The sequence below is a fragment of the Schistocerca americana genome, chromosome 2, assembly GCF_021461395.2.
Source record: "Schistocerca americana isolate TAMUIC-IGC-003095 chromosome 2, iqSchAmer2.1, whole genome shotgun sequence".
Lineage (NCBI taxonomy): Eukaryota > Metazoa > Arthropoda > Insecta > Orthoptera > Acrididae > Schistocerca > Schistocerca americana.
This window is the reverse complement of record NC_060120.1, coordinates 547,264,851-547,285,773: the sequence shown is the minus strand read 5'-3', so window position 1 is coordinate 547,285,773 and position 20,923 is coordinate 547,264,851. Positions and strand designations below refer to the sequence as shown.

At 37.7% G+C, this 20,923-nt stretch overlaps 1 protein-coding gene across 1 annotated transcript in view; it reads left to right on the top strand.

The window, feature by feature from the left end:
- The window catches only part of LOC124594159 (G-protein coupled receptor GRL101-like), a 324,101-nt gene that overhangs the window by 240,308 nt on the left and 62,870 nt on the right, over nucleotides 1–20,923 (top strand). The window contains exons 16-18 of the mRNA XM_047132515.1: nucleotides 8,164–8,235; nucleotides 12,340–12,411; nucleotides 16,314–16,385. Coding sequence (XP_046988471.1) covers nucleotides 8,164–8,235; nucleotides 12,340–12,411; nucleotides 16,314–16,385 — 216 coding nt within the window. The remainder of the gene's footprint in view (nucleotides 1–8,163; nucleotides 8,236–12,339; nucleotides 12,412–16,313; nucleotides 16,386–20,923) is intronic.

The window sequence follows — 20,923 nt, the reverse complement described above, 5'->3', positions numbered from 1 at the left end:
TGACAAAGATTTAAAGTTACTTTCTTTGGTTCAGAAAGGTGACAACTATTTCGGACACACATTTTTGATGACATGTCAGCAGCCATAGAAAGTTTAACTAATAATAAAGTTTAGTTTGGGAGGAGTCTAAAGGATTTATTGATGGCCGACATCTCCTACTCCCTTGATGAATTTCTTAGCAGAACCAATTGATGTGTGTATGTTATTGAGAACATCACATAATGTGAATATTGTGTATGATCTGACTTCTGTACAAAATTTCTGAGTAATGCAATTATTGCAAATAAGTGCTGTAAAACGTTTTTTATTTGTTTTATTTGATGATGCATGGCTACAATAGCCTAAGAATTATCATATGCACCTATATATATTGAACATTTAATATTTGGTGACAAGTTTTATATCCTTTTAAATGTGAATATGTTAAAGATTTTGTTTTCTTGCCTGATTTCACATTCAAAAGAGCAATTTCATTTCGGATTTGTGGAAGGTTCTTATTTTGTAAATATTTATTATGTATTCTTGTTTTTTGACATGTTTCATGTCCCAGAGGATCCCCTCAGTGTGGATCAATTGGAATGAAAAATACATCTGATCTTATCTAATCCATAGGATTCTTCATAAAAATATGCCTTCCTGATAAAGTGATTGTGTGATTATTCCACCTTAAATTGCTTCAGTTGGCTGCTCTAGATATTATATACTAGTAACAGATTGATGGTTCAGCTAAACATTATCTCGATCATTTTACCTATTTATGTGTCACATGACAGTTGGTTATGTGTGGCTATGTTGACACTCTTTACATTACACAGTGGCCATCTGCCACCTTCATGCATTTCACATTTTTGTAAAAATGTTTTCTTCCTGTAGACAGCTCCAGACATTGAGTTATTAAACAATTGTGTCACATAAATTTATGCATTTTCTTTAGATCTCACACTCAGATTTACTTGATGAAATCTAGAGCAGGGTTTCCCAAACTGTGTTCCACAGGAAGTGAATAAGTGCTCCGCATAAAACTATTCATCATCATCATCATCATCATCATTATCATTTAAGACTGATTATGCCTTTCAGTGTTCAGTCTGGAGCATAGTCCCCCTTATAAAATTCCTCCATGATCCCCTATTCAGTGCTAACATTGGTGCCTCTTCTGATGTTAAGCCTATTACTTCAAAATCATTCTTAACCAAATCCAGGTACCTTCTCCTTGGTCTGCCTTGACTCCTACCCTCTACTGCTGAACCCATGAGTCTCTTGGGTGACCTTGCTTCTCCCATGCGTGTAACTTGACCCCACCATCTAAGCCTGTTCGCCCTGACTGCTACATCTATAGAGTTCATTCCCAGTTTTTCTTTGATTTCCTCATTGTGGACACCCTCCTGCCATTGTTCCCATCTACTAGTACCTGCAATGATCCTAGCTACTTTCATATCCATGACCACAACCTTGTTGATATGGTAACCTGAATCCACCCAGCTTTCGCTCCCATACAACAAAGTTGGTCGAAAGATTGAACGGTGCACAGATAACTTAGTCTTGGTACTGACTTCCTTCTTGCAGAAGAGAGTAGATCATAGCTGAGCGCTCACTGCATTAGCTTTGCTACACCTCGCTTCCAGTTCTTTCACTATGTTGCCATCCTGTGAGAGTATGCATCCTAAGTACTTGAAACCGTCCACCTGTTCTAACTTTGTTCCTCCTATTGGGCACTCAATCCGTTTATATCTCTTTCCCACTGACATTACTTTCGTTTTGGAGATGCTAATCTTCATACCATAGTCCTTACATTTCTGATCTAGCTCTGAGATATTACTTTACAAACTTTCAATCGAATCTGCCATCACAACTAAGTTGTCCGCATATGCGAGACTGCTTATTTTGTGTTCACATATCTTAATCTCACCCAGCCAGTCTATTGTTTTCAACATATGATCCATAAATAATATTAACAACAGTGGAGACAGGTTGCAGCCTTGTCTTACCCCTGAAACTACTCTGAACCATGAACTCAATTTACCGTCAACTCTAACTGCTGCCTGACTATCCATGTATAGACCTTTAATTGCTTGCAAAAGTTTGCCTCCTATTCCATAATCTCGTAGAACAGACAATAACTTCCTCCTAGGAACCCGGTCATATGCCTTCTATAAAGCATAGATACAATTCCCTGTTCCACTCATAACACTTCTCCATTATTTGCCGTAAGCTAAAGATCTGGTCCTGACAACCTCTGAGGCCTAAATCCACACTGATTTTCATCCAATTGGTCCTCAACTAATACTTGCACTTTCCTTTCAACAATACCTGAGAAGATTTGAGAGGCTGTGTTTCTGGATGAGGTCTTGAATATATTGCTTCCCCCTACTTATACCTCGTGAGGAGATCACAAATGTAAAATTAGAGAGATTCGAACAGGCATGGAAGCTTTCCGGCAGTCATTCTTCCAGCAAACCATACGCGACTGGAACAGGAAAGGGAGGTAATGACAGTGGCATGTAAAGTGCCCTCCGCCACTCACCAATTGGTGGCTTGTGGAGTATAAATGTAGATGTAGATGTAGATTACACCTTAGGGCCCAGACTTTTCTTGTGTATATTAATGACCTTCTGTCAGTAACATTACTGGATGCTATGTTCATTTGTTTTGCAGGTGATACTAACAATGCTATAAATAATAAATGAAATAAGTTTAGAAAGAGGTGTTAATGACATTTCTGTGGACATAAATGGATGGTCTCTAGCCAGTTATTTCTCATGTAAATTCAGAAAGACAGACTATTGGCAATTCAGAACTTGTAATAGGTTCACAGTGTTGAATTTTATAGAATGTGTAGTTTTGCATGTACTTTGTTCTTGCTTAAGAAACAGTATGTGATGTCACCCTAAATGGTTCAAGTAATACAAAAAGGGATACCACACCATCTTCATTCAGAAAAATTACTATAGGAATCTCCCAAGATTCGATCATTGGTGCACAACTGCACTGTTTGCAGATGATACAAATATTGTTGTGAAGCTCAGCAAAGAATCATCAACAAAGAAAATAGTAAATGATGTTTGTGTGAAAATTACTGAATGGTTTTACTTTAAATTTTGAAAAAACACAGTTCATATAATTTTGTACAGTCAAAAATAACCTACCTCCTATTAACCTAATGCACCAAATAGAAATTATATGCAATGTAGAAAATTCCAAGTTCTTCAGTCTGCATAATGATGAAAAGTGAATAAGCCATACAGGACACCTGCTAAAACGTTTAGGTTCAGCTAAGCTACTTTTGCCACATGAATAGCTGGCAACGTCAGGGATATAGAGGTCATTAAGTTAACATTTTTTTTTTGTGGATGTTTTCATGTGGTGATGGCTTATAGGATAATAGCTTATAGGATAATATTCTGGGGTAACATGTCATTGAGGCAAAAAATATTCACTTCAAGAAAAGTAATTAGAATTATGTGTAGGGATCACACATGGAAACCTGTGGCCATCTCTGTAAGCAACTGGTAATGTTAACCACAGCCTCACAGTGCATTTATTCACTTATGAAATATGTGATCAACAATCCATCCGAGTTTGAGTGTAATAAAGATATTCACAAATACTACACTAGAAGGAAACATTATATGCATTATTCTTTAATGAATCTAACTTTGGTACAGAAAGTGGTGAAATATGCAGTTATAAAACTCTTTGATATCTGACAGATAGTGGAAATGTTTTCAAATGTAGATTAAAGATGTTTCTCCTTACCAGTCCGCGTGCACGCGCTTGTAGGATAATAGCTTATAGCGTGCGTGCGCGCGTGCACGCGCGCACGTGTGTGTGTGTGTGTGTGTGTGTGTGTGTGTGTGTGTGTAATAACTGTGTCATGAATTTAATCTATGGAAACAGTGCTGTCTCAAGGAGAGGGGGGAACCTCTTTTCATATCTGCATAACTATTGCAACCTACATCCAGTTGAATCTGTTTACTGTATTCAAGTGTTGGTTTCCCTCTATAATTTTTGTCAGTTACACTTAATGTCATTACCAAATTAACAATTCCTTGATTCTCCAGAATGTGTCCTACAAACAATCCTTTCTTTTAGTCAGTTGGTGCCATAAGTTTCTTTTTTCCCCAGTTTGATTCAGTACCTTCTCATTTGTTATTCTATCTATCCATCTAATCTTAAGCATTCTTCTGTAGGGTTTCATTTCAAAAGTTTATATTTTCTTCTTGCACGAATTGCTTATTGTCCATGTTTCACTTCCACACAAGGCTACACTCCAAACAAATATCTCCAGAAAAGTGTTCCTAACACTTAAATTTGATATTAGATGTTCACAAATTCCTCTTTTTCTTATAAATTTTTCTTGCTGTTGCCAGTCTGCATTTTATACCTTAGTGCTTCAGCTATTTATCAGCTATTTTGCTGCCCAAATGATAAAACTCACTTTTAGTGTTTCATTTCCTAATCTAATCCCCTCAGCATCACCTGGTTTACTTTTACTGTGTTCCATTATCCTAGTTTTACTTTTATTTATGTTCATATTATACTCTTTTCAAGACACTATCACTCCAGCTAACTGCTCTTCCATCTCTTTAGCTGTCTCTAAGAGACTTACAATACCATCAGCATTCGAAACTGGTGGAGGCTGACCTTGGGGAACCTGGAGGACCTTTGGACTCAGAAAATTTTTGCTTGGTTTGATGAGTAGCCCTGAAATATGATTGTATGTAATGCTAAGTTTGAAATATAAGCAAGTAGATTTTTTGTTTTGTTTTATATCACCTATGTTTGATAATATCAACATTACCAATAAAGGTTTTAAAAATTATTCCATTCCATCTTAGCATGGTGGTACAGCAACCTTATTATTGCTGCTATTTAAAAAACAGTCTTAGGTTGCATATGTTCTTTATTAACTCAATAACAATAAATTTCGCTGAGATAGTGCATCATCAGGTTACATCATGGAGGTGATGACAGGCATGGCAGCACAGAACGAGGCCTTATGCACAAAATGTAAACACGGCCATACATAGAATGATGCTGGAGGCTCAACTGTATTGACATAGTGCATTCAGATTGTCATATGGCAATGGCACCATTTATGTAACTCTACTTTACAAAATAGCTAGAGAGGCCGCAGACCTAGTTCCATCTGCAAATTGTACTTCGGTGCCCGTAACAGACATCTCCAAGATCAAGGTGCAGGTAGAACAAAGTAAGACTGCATGCGTGAGAAGTATGTCAAAACCTGTCCCTGACAAGCTGACCTCACCTTCTGTATCCTTGTCTGTGAGGTGCATACTACGCACATTCATCGTGCAGACAGTATTGCAGACCTTGGCTTTCTGACCCAACTTCCGACAATGTGAACACTTAACCTTCTGGAAAGAACACTGTTGACATTTATATGTTACAAAACAATTTGAACAGGAGGATAACTTTCTGGGGGCTCAGAGACCCAATGTGCCCAGGAGGCGTGGGACTGTTTCCAGTGTCAACCTTCTAAGGTTGCTGAGTCATAAAGACCTGCAGCAGATCCTATAGGGCCACTGACTATGTCTTATTGTTCAAATGCCAAAATGAGCAGCAAACAGCCACCCACAGAGGTGTCATTTAATTTTGGTAAGTCACTTCAAAGACCCTCACCTGGTGAATGGACCAAGGTCATACCACACACTGAGTATTCTGCACATGATTGCTGACAGCATTTTGGCACTGAAATATGCAATATTGTGACAATCCCTGCAACTTTGTGATCCACTCATGACAGCTTTGGGCATGTTTTTAGTGCAACTAAAAATTTTGTGGCGTGCTGCTGCTGCACGAATTTGAGAATCAAAATAGTCTTCCAGCTTGTCCTTAAGTTGTGCATATGTCAGTTCACTGGACTCCACCACTGGATTAAGTGGCTGGAGCAGTCTGTACACTTCTGCTCCTGAACATGCTAGTAAAAAAGCATTTGATGGGTGTCACTTGTTATGACACAGGCCACAAAATGTTTTTCTGACCACTCATTGTAGTTGATCCATGGTTGCAATTTCTTGTAGAAGCTGGGAAACGGTGGCAGCATTGGCCAGATCATGGCATCAGTCCTGAAGAGATGATTGGAAACTATTTCTGGTGCCATGTTGTTGCAGGCTAAAATATCCAAAAGCAGTTTCTAGGTCTGTTGCATATTTTGTAATAGTAAAAGTACTTGAGTAGACACATTCTATTGGGAAAAGCCATATTGGAAACTGAAACATACAATTAGTAGAATTGCATATGTAAATTATACACCCAAAACTTAAGAAACTTGTGAAAGCTTCTTTATACAAGGTAACTACACTAGAAATGTATGCAAACTCAAAGGTCCAACATCCACATTGCCACTGAATGTGGTAACCAAATTGGAACCAAGCATGTTAATTAAGAATCACAGGCATTAATGTACAACCAGAAATTTTATTGCAACAATGAACATTCAGTGAATATATAATGATAAATACACAATGACTGTTACCTGGGGACAAATGTCCTGGCAAGTCTGAATGATTCACAAAGTAAATTGTTCCTGAACAAATTCCTCAAGGAAATGAGAAAGTCACTGGTCAACCAATTCAAAAAGTATGAATAATTAATACTGATATTCAAAGACCTGCAGAACATAAATCATTGACTGTAACTACTGAATGTTCACTCAAATCCTAAGTCAATTTGAGCTGTATTCTGCCTCTGAATACTGAGTGCAATGTGCCAGTAGTTGTAAGAGAACAATGGCTTCTGTGTTGATGGCTCAGCTCCTCGTAGTGGTGCTTCTGTGATGCTCATCTGGGACCTGAGCTTCAGTCAGCACTGGCCCCTCTGGTGCTGGGGGGTTCACTTATGTGCATGCCAGGCAAATAATTGCTCACTCCTTGTACCAGCAGAGACATGATCAGAGTAACCCTTGACTGTAGTGCCATGTATAGCAAAAAAGACACTGCAGAAGACAATTCTGACACAGTGAGTTTCTGTGGATCCATCCTTAAGCTAGCTCACAAACATGCTGGTATTTGTATGTCGGTTGATGTGTTCATTTACATCAATGTACACTGGTCCATGTCGTGATGCTGCTGTTAGACGGGTACCCTGGCAACCTGTCGGTCTTGGGTGCATTGCTGAGTAGTTGCTGTCACATGACATAGTGTTAACAAACATATTCTTTTTTAAGCTCATGACAGTTTTCAGTCCTTGTTTTTTCGTGAACAAATGAATTCATTCTGATGAATTACATGTTGAATGCAAACAACTTTATTGCTGGATCTGAAGTGACTCTTGTGAGATGTTACATTAATTCAGTGTCAGAAACTCCAATACTGAATATAATTCTTTCATCAATAGTTGATGAATGACACAGCCAGCCGTATTCACCAACTGTCATTCAATGGTTGTGTAGTTCACAAGATCCAACATGAATAAAATAACTTTAATTAATATTTGTAGAATTATCCTGAATGGTGTGAATACTATCCATCTCAGTAATAAACCCATGAAATTTTATTTTTATTGATGAGTATGGATTTATGAACAACTAGTTTGGAAGGTAGGTGATGAGGTACTGGCGGAATTAAAGCTGTGAGGATGGGGCATGAGTCGTGCATGGGTAGCTCAGTCGGTAGAGCACTTGCCTGCGAAAGGCAAAGGTCCCGAGTTTGAGTCTCGGTCCGGCACACAGTTTTAATCTGCCAGGAAGTTTCAACTAGTTGAAAAGTTTAGCGATCATTTTGTTACAAATGTAATATAGTTTACAAATTATCTTTGTTGCAGCAGCAGTTACGACAGAACATTTAATGTTTGATGAATTTATAATGTTGATTGATTCATTGGTAGAACACAGGAAACGGAGTAAGTTAAAAGATTTCCCCCCCCCCCCCCCCCCCCACCTCATCTCTCTCTCTCTCTCTCTCTCTCTCTGTGTGTGTGTGTGTGTGTGTGTGAGAGAGAGAGAGAGAGAGAGAGAGAGAGAGAGAGAGAGAGAGAGCATGTACATGAGTTGTATACTTTTTTAACAAGTTGCTTGTAGTATCCATCTGCAGTTGGATTTGTAGCATCCCAACAATGTTTTAACTGATTGAACTTTTTAACTGTAGACATCTAATTTTCAATTTAAAGAGAGTAAATAGTCATTTTTCTCTTTTTTTCTAGTCATCTACATGGTAACAACATCCAGAGCTTAGAGCCAATGGGCTTTTATGGTCTCTCTTCACTGAAAGCACTGTAAGTTTTTATTTCATTACTGCTATAATATACTACTGTATATTTAATGAGTCAGGAATGATGATTTTAATTTCAGTGGCTATAATAATCAAGATTTCTTCCAATAAAGAGTAGCTATCCCGGTCGTATTTATACTGGACGAGACCTTGTGTTTCAGTAGAGAAAAATTTTGTCACATCTGCTACCTAAATGCTTTACAAGAATGTTGAAACTATTAGCCCAACAATGAAGAAGTCTCGAACATTCAATAACAATAATGTGCTTACAGGAAATAAGAGCAAGTTAGTACATTTTTTTAGTTAACTTATGTTCAAAAATATTACAAAATGATAAACTGATGCTGAATGAGGTAACTTACTGCAGATATATTTTGACACATTATGAAATCTCTTTCTGTAGAGGTACCACCTTTTAGGAATACACCTATTATTTGTTCGGAAGGTTAGACTTCAACTGTCATATTGCTATATAGTCCAATAACAGATATGTGTAACTGTTATATTGCTATATAGTCCAGTAACAGATATGTGTACAATGAAAACCCTGAACAACAGAAATATTTATTCTGATAGAGAGAGGACAGGAGGAGGATGTGTGTGCATTTAATTAAGAGATGAATGAATTTAATGCACTGCCATATGTAACATTACTGCTGGGAATGTTAGTAAATATACCTATTTCAAACTACTAAATAGTAACATTCACTTCGAAATCTCATTGAGTGGTCTCTCCAAAAAAGAATGATAAAAAAGGTTCCTCCACCAGGTACCACACATGATGTGCTTTTACCAAACATTTTGACTGAAACTAATAAGAATGAAAATGTTAGCAAAGCTCTTGGGTCATGTAAACTCAATGGTAGAATTTAATTCAACTTTTAGATCTTCATACCTGCTTTGTTGCTGATGTCCTGTTGTTCATGCTATGTTGCTGTAAGAAAGTGTAGCCATCTTGCCACGCTGTAGAAACCGTCAATGAAAGTTCAGAAGTTACAGTGATTTCTTTTGTTATTGTATAGGTGGTGCAATTGGTGTTAAAAACTGACTACACCTTGACTCTCTGAAAACTGGCTAGGGAAACTGGCTACAATCTGTGTAATGACAGTGCTGTTGCACTTCTATTTGTAGTTTTAGTAACAATCCATAGTATTGTTTAAGACGCAAATTTCCAAACCTGTAATCCAAAATTAACACACAGAGATAAACTGTGGACAGTATAATTTAAGTATATTATTTCCTGATGAGTATATATAGGTAGTTTCTGAAATAAATAATTTAGAAGTGTGAAACAAGATAATAATGGAAATTAACAAGGTAAATTTCATTTGGTTAATTGACAAGTAAAATATAATTTGTGCTATTTTCCTAATATAAATTGGAGTTAAAATCAAATACTTTTCATTTAATAGTAGCCACATAGTTCAAAATCAATACTAGGGCCAAAAATCAATATATGTTTACATTTTTTATGAAGAACTGCATAATTTCTCTTTAATTATAAACGATGTTGCAAGTATTTTGCATTGATGACCTATTATACTGCAAACTTTGATGAAATAATGCATATAATGCAAATAGAATAGGAGGCAAGTATAAATTCTAGTGCACATTGGCAGTCATTAAAGAAGTTAGCTAATTAGTGGCTTCAGTGTTAACAGAAAAAATTCCTACCAGTTTCAGTCTGGATATTAAGTATACTTGAATTCGATGTAATTGGGGTTGGGTTGTTTGGGGAAGGAGACCAGACAGCAAGGTCATCGATCTCATCGGATTAGGGGAGGATGGGGAAGGAAGTTGGCCATGCCCTTACAAAGGAACCATCCCGGCATTTGCCTGTAGCGATTTAGGGAAATCACGGAAAACCTAAATCAGGTTGGCCAGACGCAGGATTGAACCGTCGTCCTCCCGAATGCAAGTCCAGTTCGATGTAGTCTTGAGGTTTCTATTTGGCTTCTAACCAAAACTTCCTTATTAACTGCTGTATAAGTCAGATAGTAATTAATATCAAATTGCAATAGTCAAATATTTTACAGTATTCTATATGTGTATATGAGGCTTAAATGGCTCTCCAGAGAGAGTTCTGTAACCCATGTTTTGTTTGTAAACTGTTTTTGTATGAAATTAAGGCTACTAAGATAAAATACAGTTCCATATATCTAACAGAAGCATTAGCTGGTATATCTAACATACAGTATTCAGTTTTTCATTTTTGTACAGAATTTGTGTATCACTGTAACTTTCTTCTTATCAAATATTCTACTTTTGATTAATGCATTTCGGTATAAACTATTACGTAGCTGTTTAAATTTGATGAATTCATTATGGTATCAAAGTGTGCAGGCAGGTTGTAAATATAAGAAAAAAGAAAAAAAGTTACTGGTTCAAAGTGTAAGTTACTCATAAAATGGAGAAAAGAGTAGTGACCGAAACATTGGTTAACTAGGCTAAGAGAATCTGTGAACCATAGTACTTTGAGGACAAACTCAGTCATTAACGAACTTCTTTCAGAATAAATGACTACTCTGATGAAGAGGTAAATAGAGCACCACACTTTAAAATATCTGAGCTTCTAGTTCAATAAGAAGCAACTATAGGTAAAGTTTTCCTCTGATTCATAAGAACACTTATGGATCGCATCAGCAGAGTACTCAGAGAAAGGCACTTGAACATTTAAACACTGTGAAGGACTTCCAACCAATGCTTGCCACAGCACAAATATTAAACAAATCCCTTGAACATGTGGTCTGGTGTACATAGTAACTACAATGAAAAGCTTTAAGGAACACAAGAGCAATCATCGCTTGAGCAACACAGATAAATAGACAGTAGCATCTCATACACTGGGACCAGGGAACCATCAAATTCATTTTCTCGAATACTATGGTTTTATCAAGATCAAATTATTACTACACTCAGATGTACAGAAAGGTATCAGAAATCCTAAAGCACAAAAACAACTTCAATAGAAAAGAAGGATTAAAATTAGACAAATTGCAGCTCTTGGTGCTAAATAAAGCAAAGGGTGCCAACTCTTCCCAACTAAGAGCTCAGAAATACATGTCAGCCCAACTTTGCAATATTAAGTGGCAGTTTGGTAATAGCAAGTGTTGACTGTTGCATGTATACATATAAACAGTTTGGTTCACTGAGCGTATTTGAGGTGCAGTGGTTAGCACACTGTACCCACATTCGGGAGGCCAGTGGTTCAAACCAGCGTCCGGCCATCCTGATTTATGTTCCCTTGATTTCCATAAATCACTTCAGGCAAAAGTCAGGATGTTTCCTTTGAAAGGGCATGGCCAATTTCCTTCCCCATCTTTGCCTAATCCAAGCTTGTGCTCTATCTCTAATGACCTTGTTGTCGATGTGACATTAAACACTAATCTCCTCCTCCTACTCCTCCTGCTCCTTCTTTGAGATTTTAACTGTCTGAATCATTATAGCCTCAAATGGTGTTTCCAATATTAGAATATGTGAAATTTTAGGCAGAGAAGTACATCTTGGGCAACAGCCAATGACCATAAAACAAGAGTCACCAGAGACAAACATATAACTGTTCGTGACACAATGGCTTGTACTTTGAAAATGTAACTACTGTACAGTAAAGTAAGGACAGGTAACTCATTCAATCACAAATGACAACAGTTACAGCCTCCAACATACTTTTAGATTTCGTTTCCAATTAGTCCTGTCATGACTTTCTTGACAAGGGACATGAGGTGACAATCCTGATTAGCAATAAATAGATTTTATCTCTTGTGATAAATTATGTAAATGAATGTGTGTGCCATATTTGTTAGTGATTATGTCTGCTGATAAGTATAATATTCTTTTACTGTGTGCATTTTATTGTATTTTCACATTGGGTTTTTCTTGTAAGACATTTTACCATTTGAAACTAAAAGCTTAGGTTAGGAGTTGTGAAATGTTTTTGTATTAATTTGGCATTTACTTGTTTGACTCTTTATAAAGCTTACATATTTAATTTGATAAGACTTTGTCTACCCATTCATAATATAATTTCAACAATGTTTGTATCTTGTAATAATCGTTAAATCAGCGGAAACTTCCAGATGATGATGATTATTATTGTTCCTTTCTGCAGTGATCTTAAACGCCAAAGGATAAGCAACATTTCCCACGGTGCTTTCATTGGGCTACGTAACTTAGTGACACTGTGAGTATGTGGAAGGTGAAAAACAGTTTACAGTATTATGTGAACTGCTTACAGTGCCCTCTCTTTTATTGCTGCTATGTATAAGGTTATGTAAGTATCAAACAATGGAAACTGCAGGATGGAATAATTACAAAGGATAGATTGCTACTCACCATATAGATCACATGTTGAGTTGCAGACAGGCACAACAAAAAGGGGAGTATACACTTTAGCTTCTTCTAAAGTAGAAAACACACACACACACACACACACACACACACACACACACAGTGGCCAGAGACAGTGGTCATGTGAGTGTAAGCTGTGCTTGTGTGTGTTTTCTACTTCAGAAGAAGGCCTTTTGGTCAAAAGCTAAAATGTGTAGCAGTCCTTTTGTTGTGCCTGCCTGCAACTCAACATATCCTGAAGTTTTCATAACATTGTTAAATTGCTCTGTAATATTTGGCTTAAAATGGTTTTGCACATCCTGAAGAATCACATTAAAAATATGTTTTGAAATATGATACTGTATAATATGCAGGAAGTTATATAAAATTATACATGATCTGTTTTGGAAGTTTCAAGTTGACTTCTTTCATAACCACTTTCCTCTGAAACTTTAACTAGTGGTATAACATTGTGTTATCAGATTCTATTATTACTCTGAGTGCCCGTGGATACTGCAGTATGGAATACCATAGTAGTTAGTTTAGGTATGGAGGAATGAACATCTGGAAAAAGCATAATCACAGACATTGAACAAAAAAATGTAGTTACAACAAAGGTAACTTAAATGTAATTGTGTATAGCAAAGAAGTATGTCAATTTATTGATAAAAAAAGAAATGCAAAATTTTCAGGAAAATAAATGAATGCAGCAGTATAAGGCACTTAGAAATTGAATAATAGGGTGAGCAGAAAAAAGTAAATAAATGAAAAAGAAATGTTTCCAGAAGGACAAATTGAATACATAGAAAAGTAAAAATAACTTTCAGATAATTTAAAATGAAAAGTCATTCCAGTGTTAAATGCAGATGAGCGAGCGGATAATTGGAAAGAATACACTGAGTGCCTCTATAGGGTAACAACCTTCCAGTAATGTGACAGAAGATGAAATGTGTGTAAATTTTGGGGCATAAGGGATCCAGTATTAGTGTCAGATACAATTTTGGGAGACTTGTAGAGACAGGAGAGCTAGATAATACTCCTGCAGAACTTCTAAAATCACAGGAAGATGTGATAACCAGATACAGCTTAGAGTGTATTTTCAATGAAATTGGGGACATGCCATCAGACTTTTGGACAAATATCATCCAAATAATCATGGAGATAAGTGCAGATTGATGCGAGACTTATAGCTTGATCAGCTTGATAGCCTGTGCATAAAAGTTACTGGCCAGAATAATATATAAAAGAATGGAAAAGAAAGGAGTATCTCGTAATTAATGGTCAGACTGCTTTAGGAACAGTCAAAATGGTTCAAAGGGCTCTGAGCACTATAGGACTTAACATCTGAGGTCATCAGTCCTCTATAACTTAGAACTACTTAAACCTAAGGACATCACACACATTCATGCCTGAGGCAGGATTCGAACCTTCAACCGTAGCAGTCGCCCGGTTCTGGACTGAAGTGCCTAGAACTGCTCAGCCACAGCGGCCAGCAGGAGCAGTCAAGATACTGTCACAGGATCTGTTGACTGCAATAAGCTCTTGACAATGCAGAGTATTGAAAGACGCTTGAAATCCTCTGGAAAATAGTTGTATGCTATAGGGAGATATGGAGAAGATGGAATATTTAAAAACCAAGAGGAAACAGTAAAAACTGTATTAAAATTCAAGTACAGTTACACTTTCGTAGTCATGTGTATACTGTAGAATGACTTGCTTGCAGTGTAAACTTGAGTAGTACAGTCAAACCTCCATATAACGATTACCGATACAACAACAAACTCAGGTGCAGCAATAATTTTATATGGCCCCTGCTGATTTCCTATGTGTACTATGATAATTGCCCCTCATTATGATGAAGAAGTAAACACCCTGTTATAATGAAGACAAAATTTCGTGGAATTTACTATTTCGTACTTCTCTGCAGCTTGCTATAGCAGTAGGTATTGTTTATTTAGCTACTAGACTTTCAGCGCTTTATATCCAGAAGCTTCGCTACATACTACAGTACTGTATTTATTCTAGTGGTAAAGGGAATAGTGTACAACTGCGGGTGAGCTGTGCGGAGCATCAAACATCAAAGAGCTCCTGTTTTTGGATTAGTGTTTAGTTTTTCCATTGTTGAGCTTCAGTAGCAGACAGAAGTGTTTTGTTGGGCTCATATGCAGCTTATCTCTGTGATTTTTGCAGTCTGTGAATGTTTGTAGTTGATGTAAATGCTTTGGACTCCGCTAAGATTTGGACAATGGCTGGAAGTCAGAAACAAATAAAGTTGGAGACAAAAATGGAGGTTTTCAAAGACATTTATAATGGAATGAAACAAGTAGACGTGGTGAGGAAGTACGGACTTGCACAATCAATGTTAGCTACATTCCTTAAAAAACAAAAAGAAATTAAAGAAAGTTTTGTAGGTTGCAAATTTAATCACTCAAGAAAAAGAATGAAGATGGCTGCAACTGACAATGTGGACAGTGCTACACTGCAGTGGTTTAATGAGATGCATGCACAAAATTAACCATTTAATGGCCATTGATATGTCAAAAAGCCTTAGATTTCACTAAGTTGCTTGGTGATTTTGCTACAGTTGTACTGTAAATGTGATTTCTTTTATTGCAATCAATTACAAGGCAAATAGAAAAGAGTAGACTCTTTTTAGTGAGTAGCTGCTTTTGCTTGATAAAGAGATGTCAATGAAGAATAAGAAAATTGGATTGCTGGTTGATAATTGTAGTGCCATAACAACATGCCAGTGTTGAAGAACTGTGCTACTTCCCCCTGAGCTGTACTTTGATTCTTCAACCATTATATATGGGAATAATTAAAAACTTTAAGACAAAATACCATTCACGTTTAGTTCAACACGTAATCGCAGATATTGAAAGAAAGGTGAGCAATCCCTACAGTTTTAATGTGGAGCAGTCTTGTGACATGATTGCTAGTTCCTGGAACAACATACAGGTGAATGTGATTGTGAACTGCTGGAAAAATGCAAGAATTTCCAAAAGTGAAGATGTTGGTGAGAATGTTGTGTGGATGAAATAACCCAGGATGATATTCAAAGTGATCTGGATATGTATTCAGCATTTACTGGTAAACCCCTAGATGCTTCAGTAGTTGAATACTTTTCAGTGGACAATGAGGTACTGGTGTTTGAAGCTTACACAGACGAATCAATCATCAAGGAGTTAAAGGTTGATGACAGTGATGTGATAAGTGTGAATCCCCCTCCTCTGATAGAGCTAAAGGTCAGTTGGAAACCATTCAGCAAGTAGCACTTCAATCCCCAGTGCTTAAGTGCAGCAACTGAGTGCATTAGTGGAGATAAAGACAATATTCACAAGATAATCTTTAAGAAAAAGAAACAGAGGAAAATAAGTGAATTTTTCTGTACACAAAAGTAAGATATTCTACAGGTACAGTATTAATAAATGAAGTGAACAGAATGTGTTCCATTATTTGACTTTTACTGTTATTTTTCATCAGAAAAGTACTACAGCAATGTACTTCTCAGCCACGAAAACATGGCTCCTTGCTCCGAGTCACAATAACAAAATCTCGTTATAACAATAGCCCTGGCACAACAATTTAATTTTCATGGTCTCATGAAATTCATTATATCAAGGTTTGACTGTATAACTAGACTACAAAAGCTTGCTTTTAAATTTTGGAAAAAGTTCTGAATTAAGATATTAATTAGTATTTTATGTAACTATACATTTTTTGATAAAATTGAAATACGTTCTCCATTTTTTTCAGTGACATGTCATACAACTGTATAGCTTATCTAACAGATGGAACACTGATCGGAATGCCCAAGCTGGAGACACTGTGAGTACAAATTTAGCTGCCCTTAGGTAATAAATATATATAATGAAAAAGGAAATAGTCTCTGTAACTGCAGGAAAGATTGGTAACTTGAAGTTTTATCTGTGATTCATTCTCCAGTATTTCTCTGTAACATAATTTATATTATTGAATCCAGTTCCTCTGAAAACTGCTCTATATTTTGTTTTTTCTCTGACTTCATCAAGATCTTTTAATGAAGCTACCACTGAAGGAGCATGATAATCACTGCACATTGTAAATGTAAACATGAGAAACCTATGGCTAACACCAATGGTGGATTATTGTGTCACTGGCATAATAGGGGGAAAAAATGTAAATCCGCTTGGAGACAGTGTCAAATAATTAGCAGGGGGTATGTAGAATAGAGAACATCAACCCTTAATGTTCCAGATTAAGAGGATTAGAAGGGGATTGAGAAAATTATCTAAGTTTAGCATGGGTTAGTTTCCAAGTGGGAAAGATGACTTCCAGGCTAGGATGAAAGTGTTTCCCCAGGTTGACAGTACCTATGACATAGTTTTCAGGATTGATTTCTTTGCAGCAGATCATTGAAAAATTGATTTAGAGAATCATGTAATGGAGCTAGATGGGACATCATTCCAGCTGGGTGCCATTGTTGCAAATACCAAACTGATACAGGCAAATCCTTAGCCAGGTGAGGCCAACTAGACAGCTGGCATGGTCCCTTAGGGCTAATTCAGGTGATACCATACCACAAAATATAGGAAAGCTAATTCATATGAAAGTGTTAGAAGAGTTGCCAGTTGATAAGTTCAGCAGAAAATGAGTCACTGGATGAGGTGCACTGCTTTGTGTGCTAGATCATATTGTATGTATGGGAAAGAGATGGGAGCTTTGTGGTACCTATAGGCCTAGATAAACTTTATACAGCAGAGGTGGAATTATCATGTGATTGTGCTCACAGTAAACCTGGAGATTGCTGGAGAAAAAAAAAATAAAGACAGAGGAATGGATTTGTGGAATCCTCAACCAGAGCAATCTGCCAAATCACTTGAACTGTGGAAAAAGTATCCTATTTCCTGGACAATGATAGAGAAGAAATAGTATAATTATTAGAGGAGTATGCAGACTTGATTAACCCTCCCAGACCATTTCCAATCACTCCAATAATGCAAGACCTTATTGCTCTTGTAAATAAGTCATCAAAATATAAAAATCCATATTGGACTGTGTGCCATCTCCAGGCATGAACAGTGCAACACTTGTATCATAAAAGAGAGTACTTTCCTTTGAGAACTCCTGTCATTATTTTATCCAAAAAAAAATCACAGGTGGAAGCAAAATGAATTGATTTTATGCAACTACCGGCACTTAATTAACAACTTGTAATGGATACTTACCCTATCTCAAATATTATGAAAACTTTGCTCACCTTGGGATAATGGAATTATTTTACAATGATACACTTGTGAAGTAAGTACCGTCAGTTAAATTATCACAAGAGGTTAGACTCAAAATCACATTGATGTGCCAAGAGGACATTACCGATACAGCTCAATGCCACTGGAATTTTTTAAAAAAAATGTGCCAGAGACGTTTTAGCACTTCCAGGATGGGGTTCTATGACTCCTACAACCAAGGCAATGTAAGGTGTACTTATACATTGACCAGTCACATTAATGTGACCACCTGTCAAAAGCCTGAATAACCATGTTTTGCAGTATGGACCACTGCAAGACAGACAAGGAGACAGTCAGTTTTGGAAGGTACGAAGAGGCATGTGGAGCCATGATGACTCTAGTGCCATAGCCAGCTACATTAGGTTTCTCAGTTGAGGATCCATGGCATGAAGAGCCTGATCAAGGTGGTCTCACAGACTCTTGACTGGGTTTAAATGCAGGGAGTTTGGTGGCCAAGGGAGTATGTTAAACTCATCCTGGTGCTCTTTGTACCATGCACATGCACTGCGAGCTGTGTGACATGTTGCTGCTGGTAGGTGGTCTCACAGACTCTGGACTGGGTTTAAATGCAGGGAGTTTGGTGGCCAAGGGAGTATGTTAAACTCATCCTGGTGCTCTTTGTACCATACACATGCACTGCGAGCTGTGTGACATGTTGCTGCTGGTAGATACTATCATGCCAAGAAAAACAAACTACAAGTAGGGTTGGACATGGTCCCCAAGGATAGATTCATACTTGCGTTGATCTATTGTGCCTTCCTAAATGATAAGATCACCCAGAGAATGCCCTCTGGCCTGGATCCTTCTGATGATTGTTGCAAGGTGTTTGCTTTCAAATGTTTCACGCTATACTCACCAACAGTCATCTGCTCAGTTGACCATAAAACATGATTCATCTGAAAACAAAAAAAAGCACCTTTTGGCACTCGGTGGACTTCCAGTTTTGGTACTGGCATGCAAATTCCAGTCTTCGTCACTGACAAGCAGCAGTCAGCATGGGTGCATGAACAGGCACCTGCTGCTGAGGCACATGTGCAGAAACGTTTGCTGAATGGTCCTTGAGGAGATACTGTTGGTAGCCCCTTGGCAGTTAGTTGCTCTAAAGCTTCATGTTTGTTCACCTGCACACATCTCCACAGCTGTTGTTAATCGCTGTCATCTATGGTCCACGGTGCACCACAGTTGCCTTGGTGTCAGTTTTGGATAGCACCATTTTGCTAAGCATGGTATATTTTAACAACTGCAGCATGTGAACAGTTTACAAAGTTAATCATTTCAGAAATGCTTTCACCATTGGCACTGTTGTCAATGATCATGCCCTTTTGGTTTTCAGCTGAACCATTCCATTTCTGCATTACAACAACAGCAACACTATTTTTCACCCCCCCCCCCCCCTCCCCCATCACACATCTGTGAATGGTTATTGCACATTGACATCGAAGACATGCACTGGTCACATTAATGTGACTGGAAGATGTATGACATTGTATTGTTTTCCAAGGTCATTGGGGAGCACACTCTACCATTGTGAAACTTGCTTAGCTAACTGTGAATGCCATGTGTAGCATGTGCTGCCACTTATAGAGGCTCTCCAACATTGTAGCCACAACTGGCAGCTCTCACACAAATAGCTGGGTGACAATTGGTGAAAAGTACTAAGTAGCAGAGGGAGTGAATTCTGCCTTGAACTTCACATATCCAGCTGTGTACATTAAGGCCATAATAATTATGTACAAGCTATTGATTGATTTTAATTTGCCTTACCTGAAGAGCCTCTTCTTGCATGCCTGGACCATCGGCTTATGGCTCAACAAAACTGCTTCCATTTGGAGCACTTATGGCAGCATGTACAGCAATATCACAACTATTTGCACTGGGGTATTGTTCTGGGTACCTCATCTCTAGCAACTGTCTCTAGTGTTGCCATTCCTGCTACAAATGGAGAACATTTCACAACTAAGTCCCACCATCCTTTTACTAATCAACTAGTGCTGACACTGACTGTGACAGTTTTAGCTCACTGTAAGTGGAACAATATTGTTTGTGTTGCACCATCTAGAGGTAATGAAATACCATGCAGTGCCACCTAATGATAAAATTATAAAGAGACCGTTTCAGAATTGCCTTTTTTATTTGTTTTCCTTTTTATATAGGCTGTAAGCAAATGAATGTAAATAAAGGTAAACTGCCCCAAATCAGTGTACCCATTTTCTGAAGCAGGGAGGGATGAAATAGATCCTCAGCACCCACTTGGCTCAGGGATGGCTCAGTAACTACATTAATGTAATAATACGCAGCCCAGCATGAGCATTGCATCATTGCTGGCCAAGTGACTGTGGCACTGTGTGAGGGTATGCAAAACGATAACTCAGTGGTGCCCAATAAAACAATGCTCAGCAAGCTATTGAGGAGATAGGCAAGTCCACCTAATGACACTAGACCTGCAGCAGCCACCACTTCCACTCCAGGTCATGCTAGTTGTGTAAACTTCTGCTGTGATGCCTATATCACCACCATCTCTGCTGCCTCTGCTGTTGCCACTGCCAACTTGGAGTAGCACTAGAGATGTGCCTGTATCCAACCTGGCATGACCGTAACCCCAAAAGCTTTTGCTAATTAATTTTTTAATCATCATCTTGGTGTTTGACTACTTGCAGGCTCTATCCATCAGAGTCTACTACCTATTTAGTATTGTCATGTTACTCTGATGTTGTGCTTGACAACAACCTACTGAACCCATTTTGGCTGTTGGGTATCTAAGAAGCCGTCCTGACATGACACTCACATTAGCTACCCTTTCCTGTAACACCACCTTGACGCCAAACACCACTGAAATCCATATGGGTTCCCTACAGCTGCATCTGAGCTGTACCAGCAAATGTGGTGTTATTGCATGTGACTCCCTGTTGGACTGCACACCTGCTTATCACTGGGTATATTATTTTATCTTCACGAACAATCTAAATAAATGACCTTTTGTGGGCAAATTCAGACACTGTATATGCATTTCTTCCAATTTTGCAATAGATTGAATTCTCTCTGACTGAATGGTTTGAACTGATTAGTAAGCATTGATATTGACTCACTCTTCATTGGAAT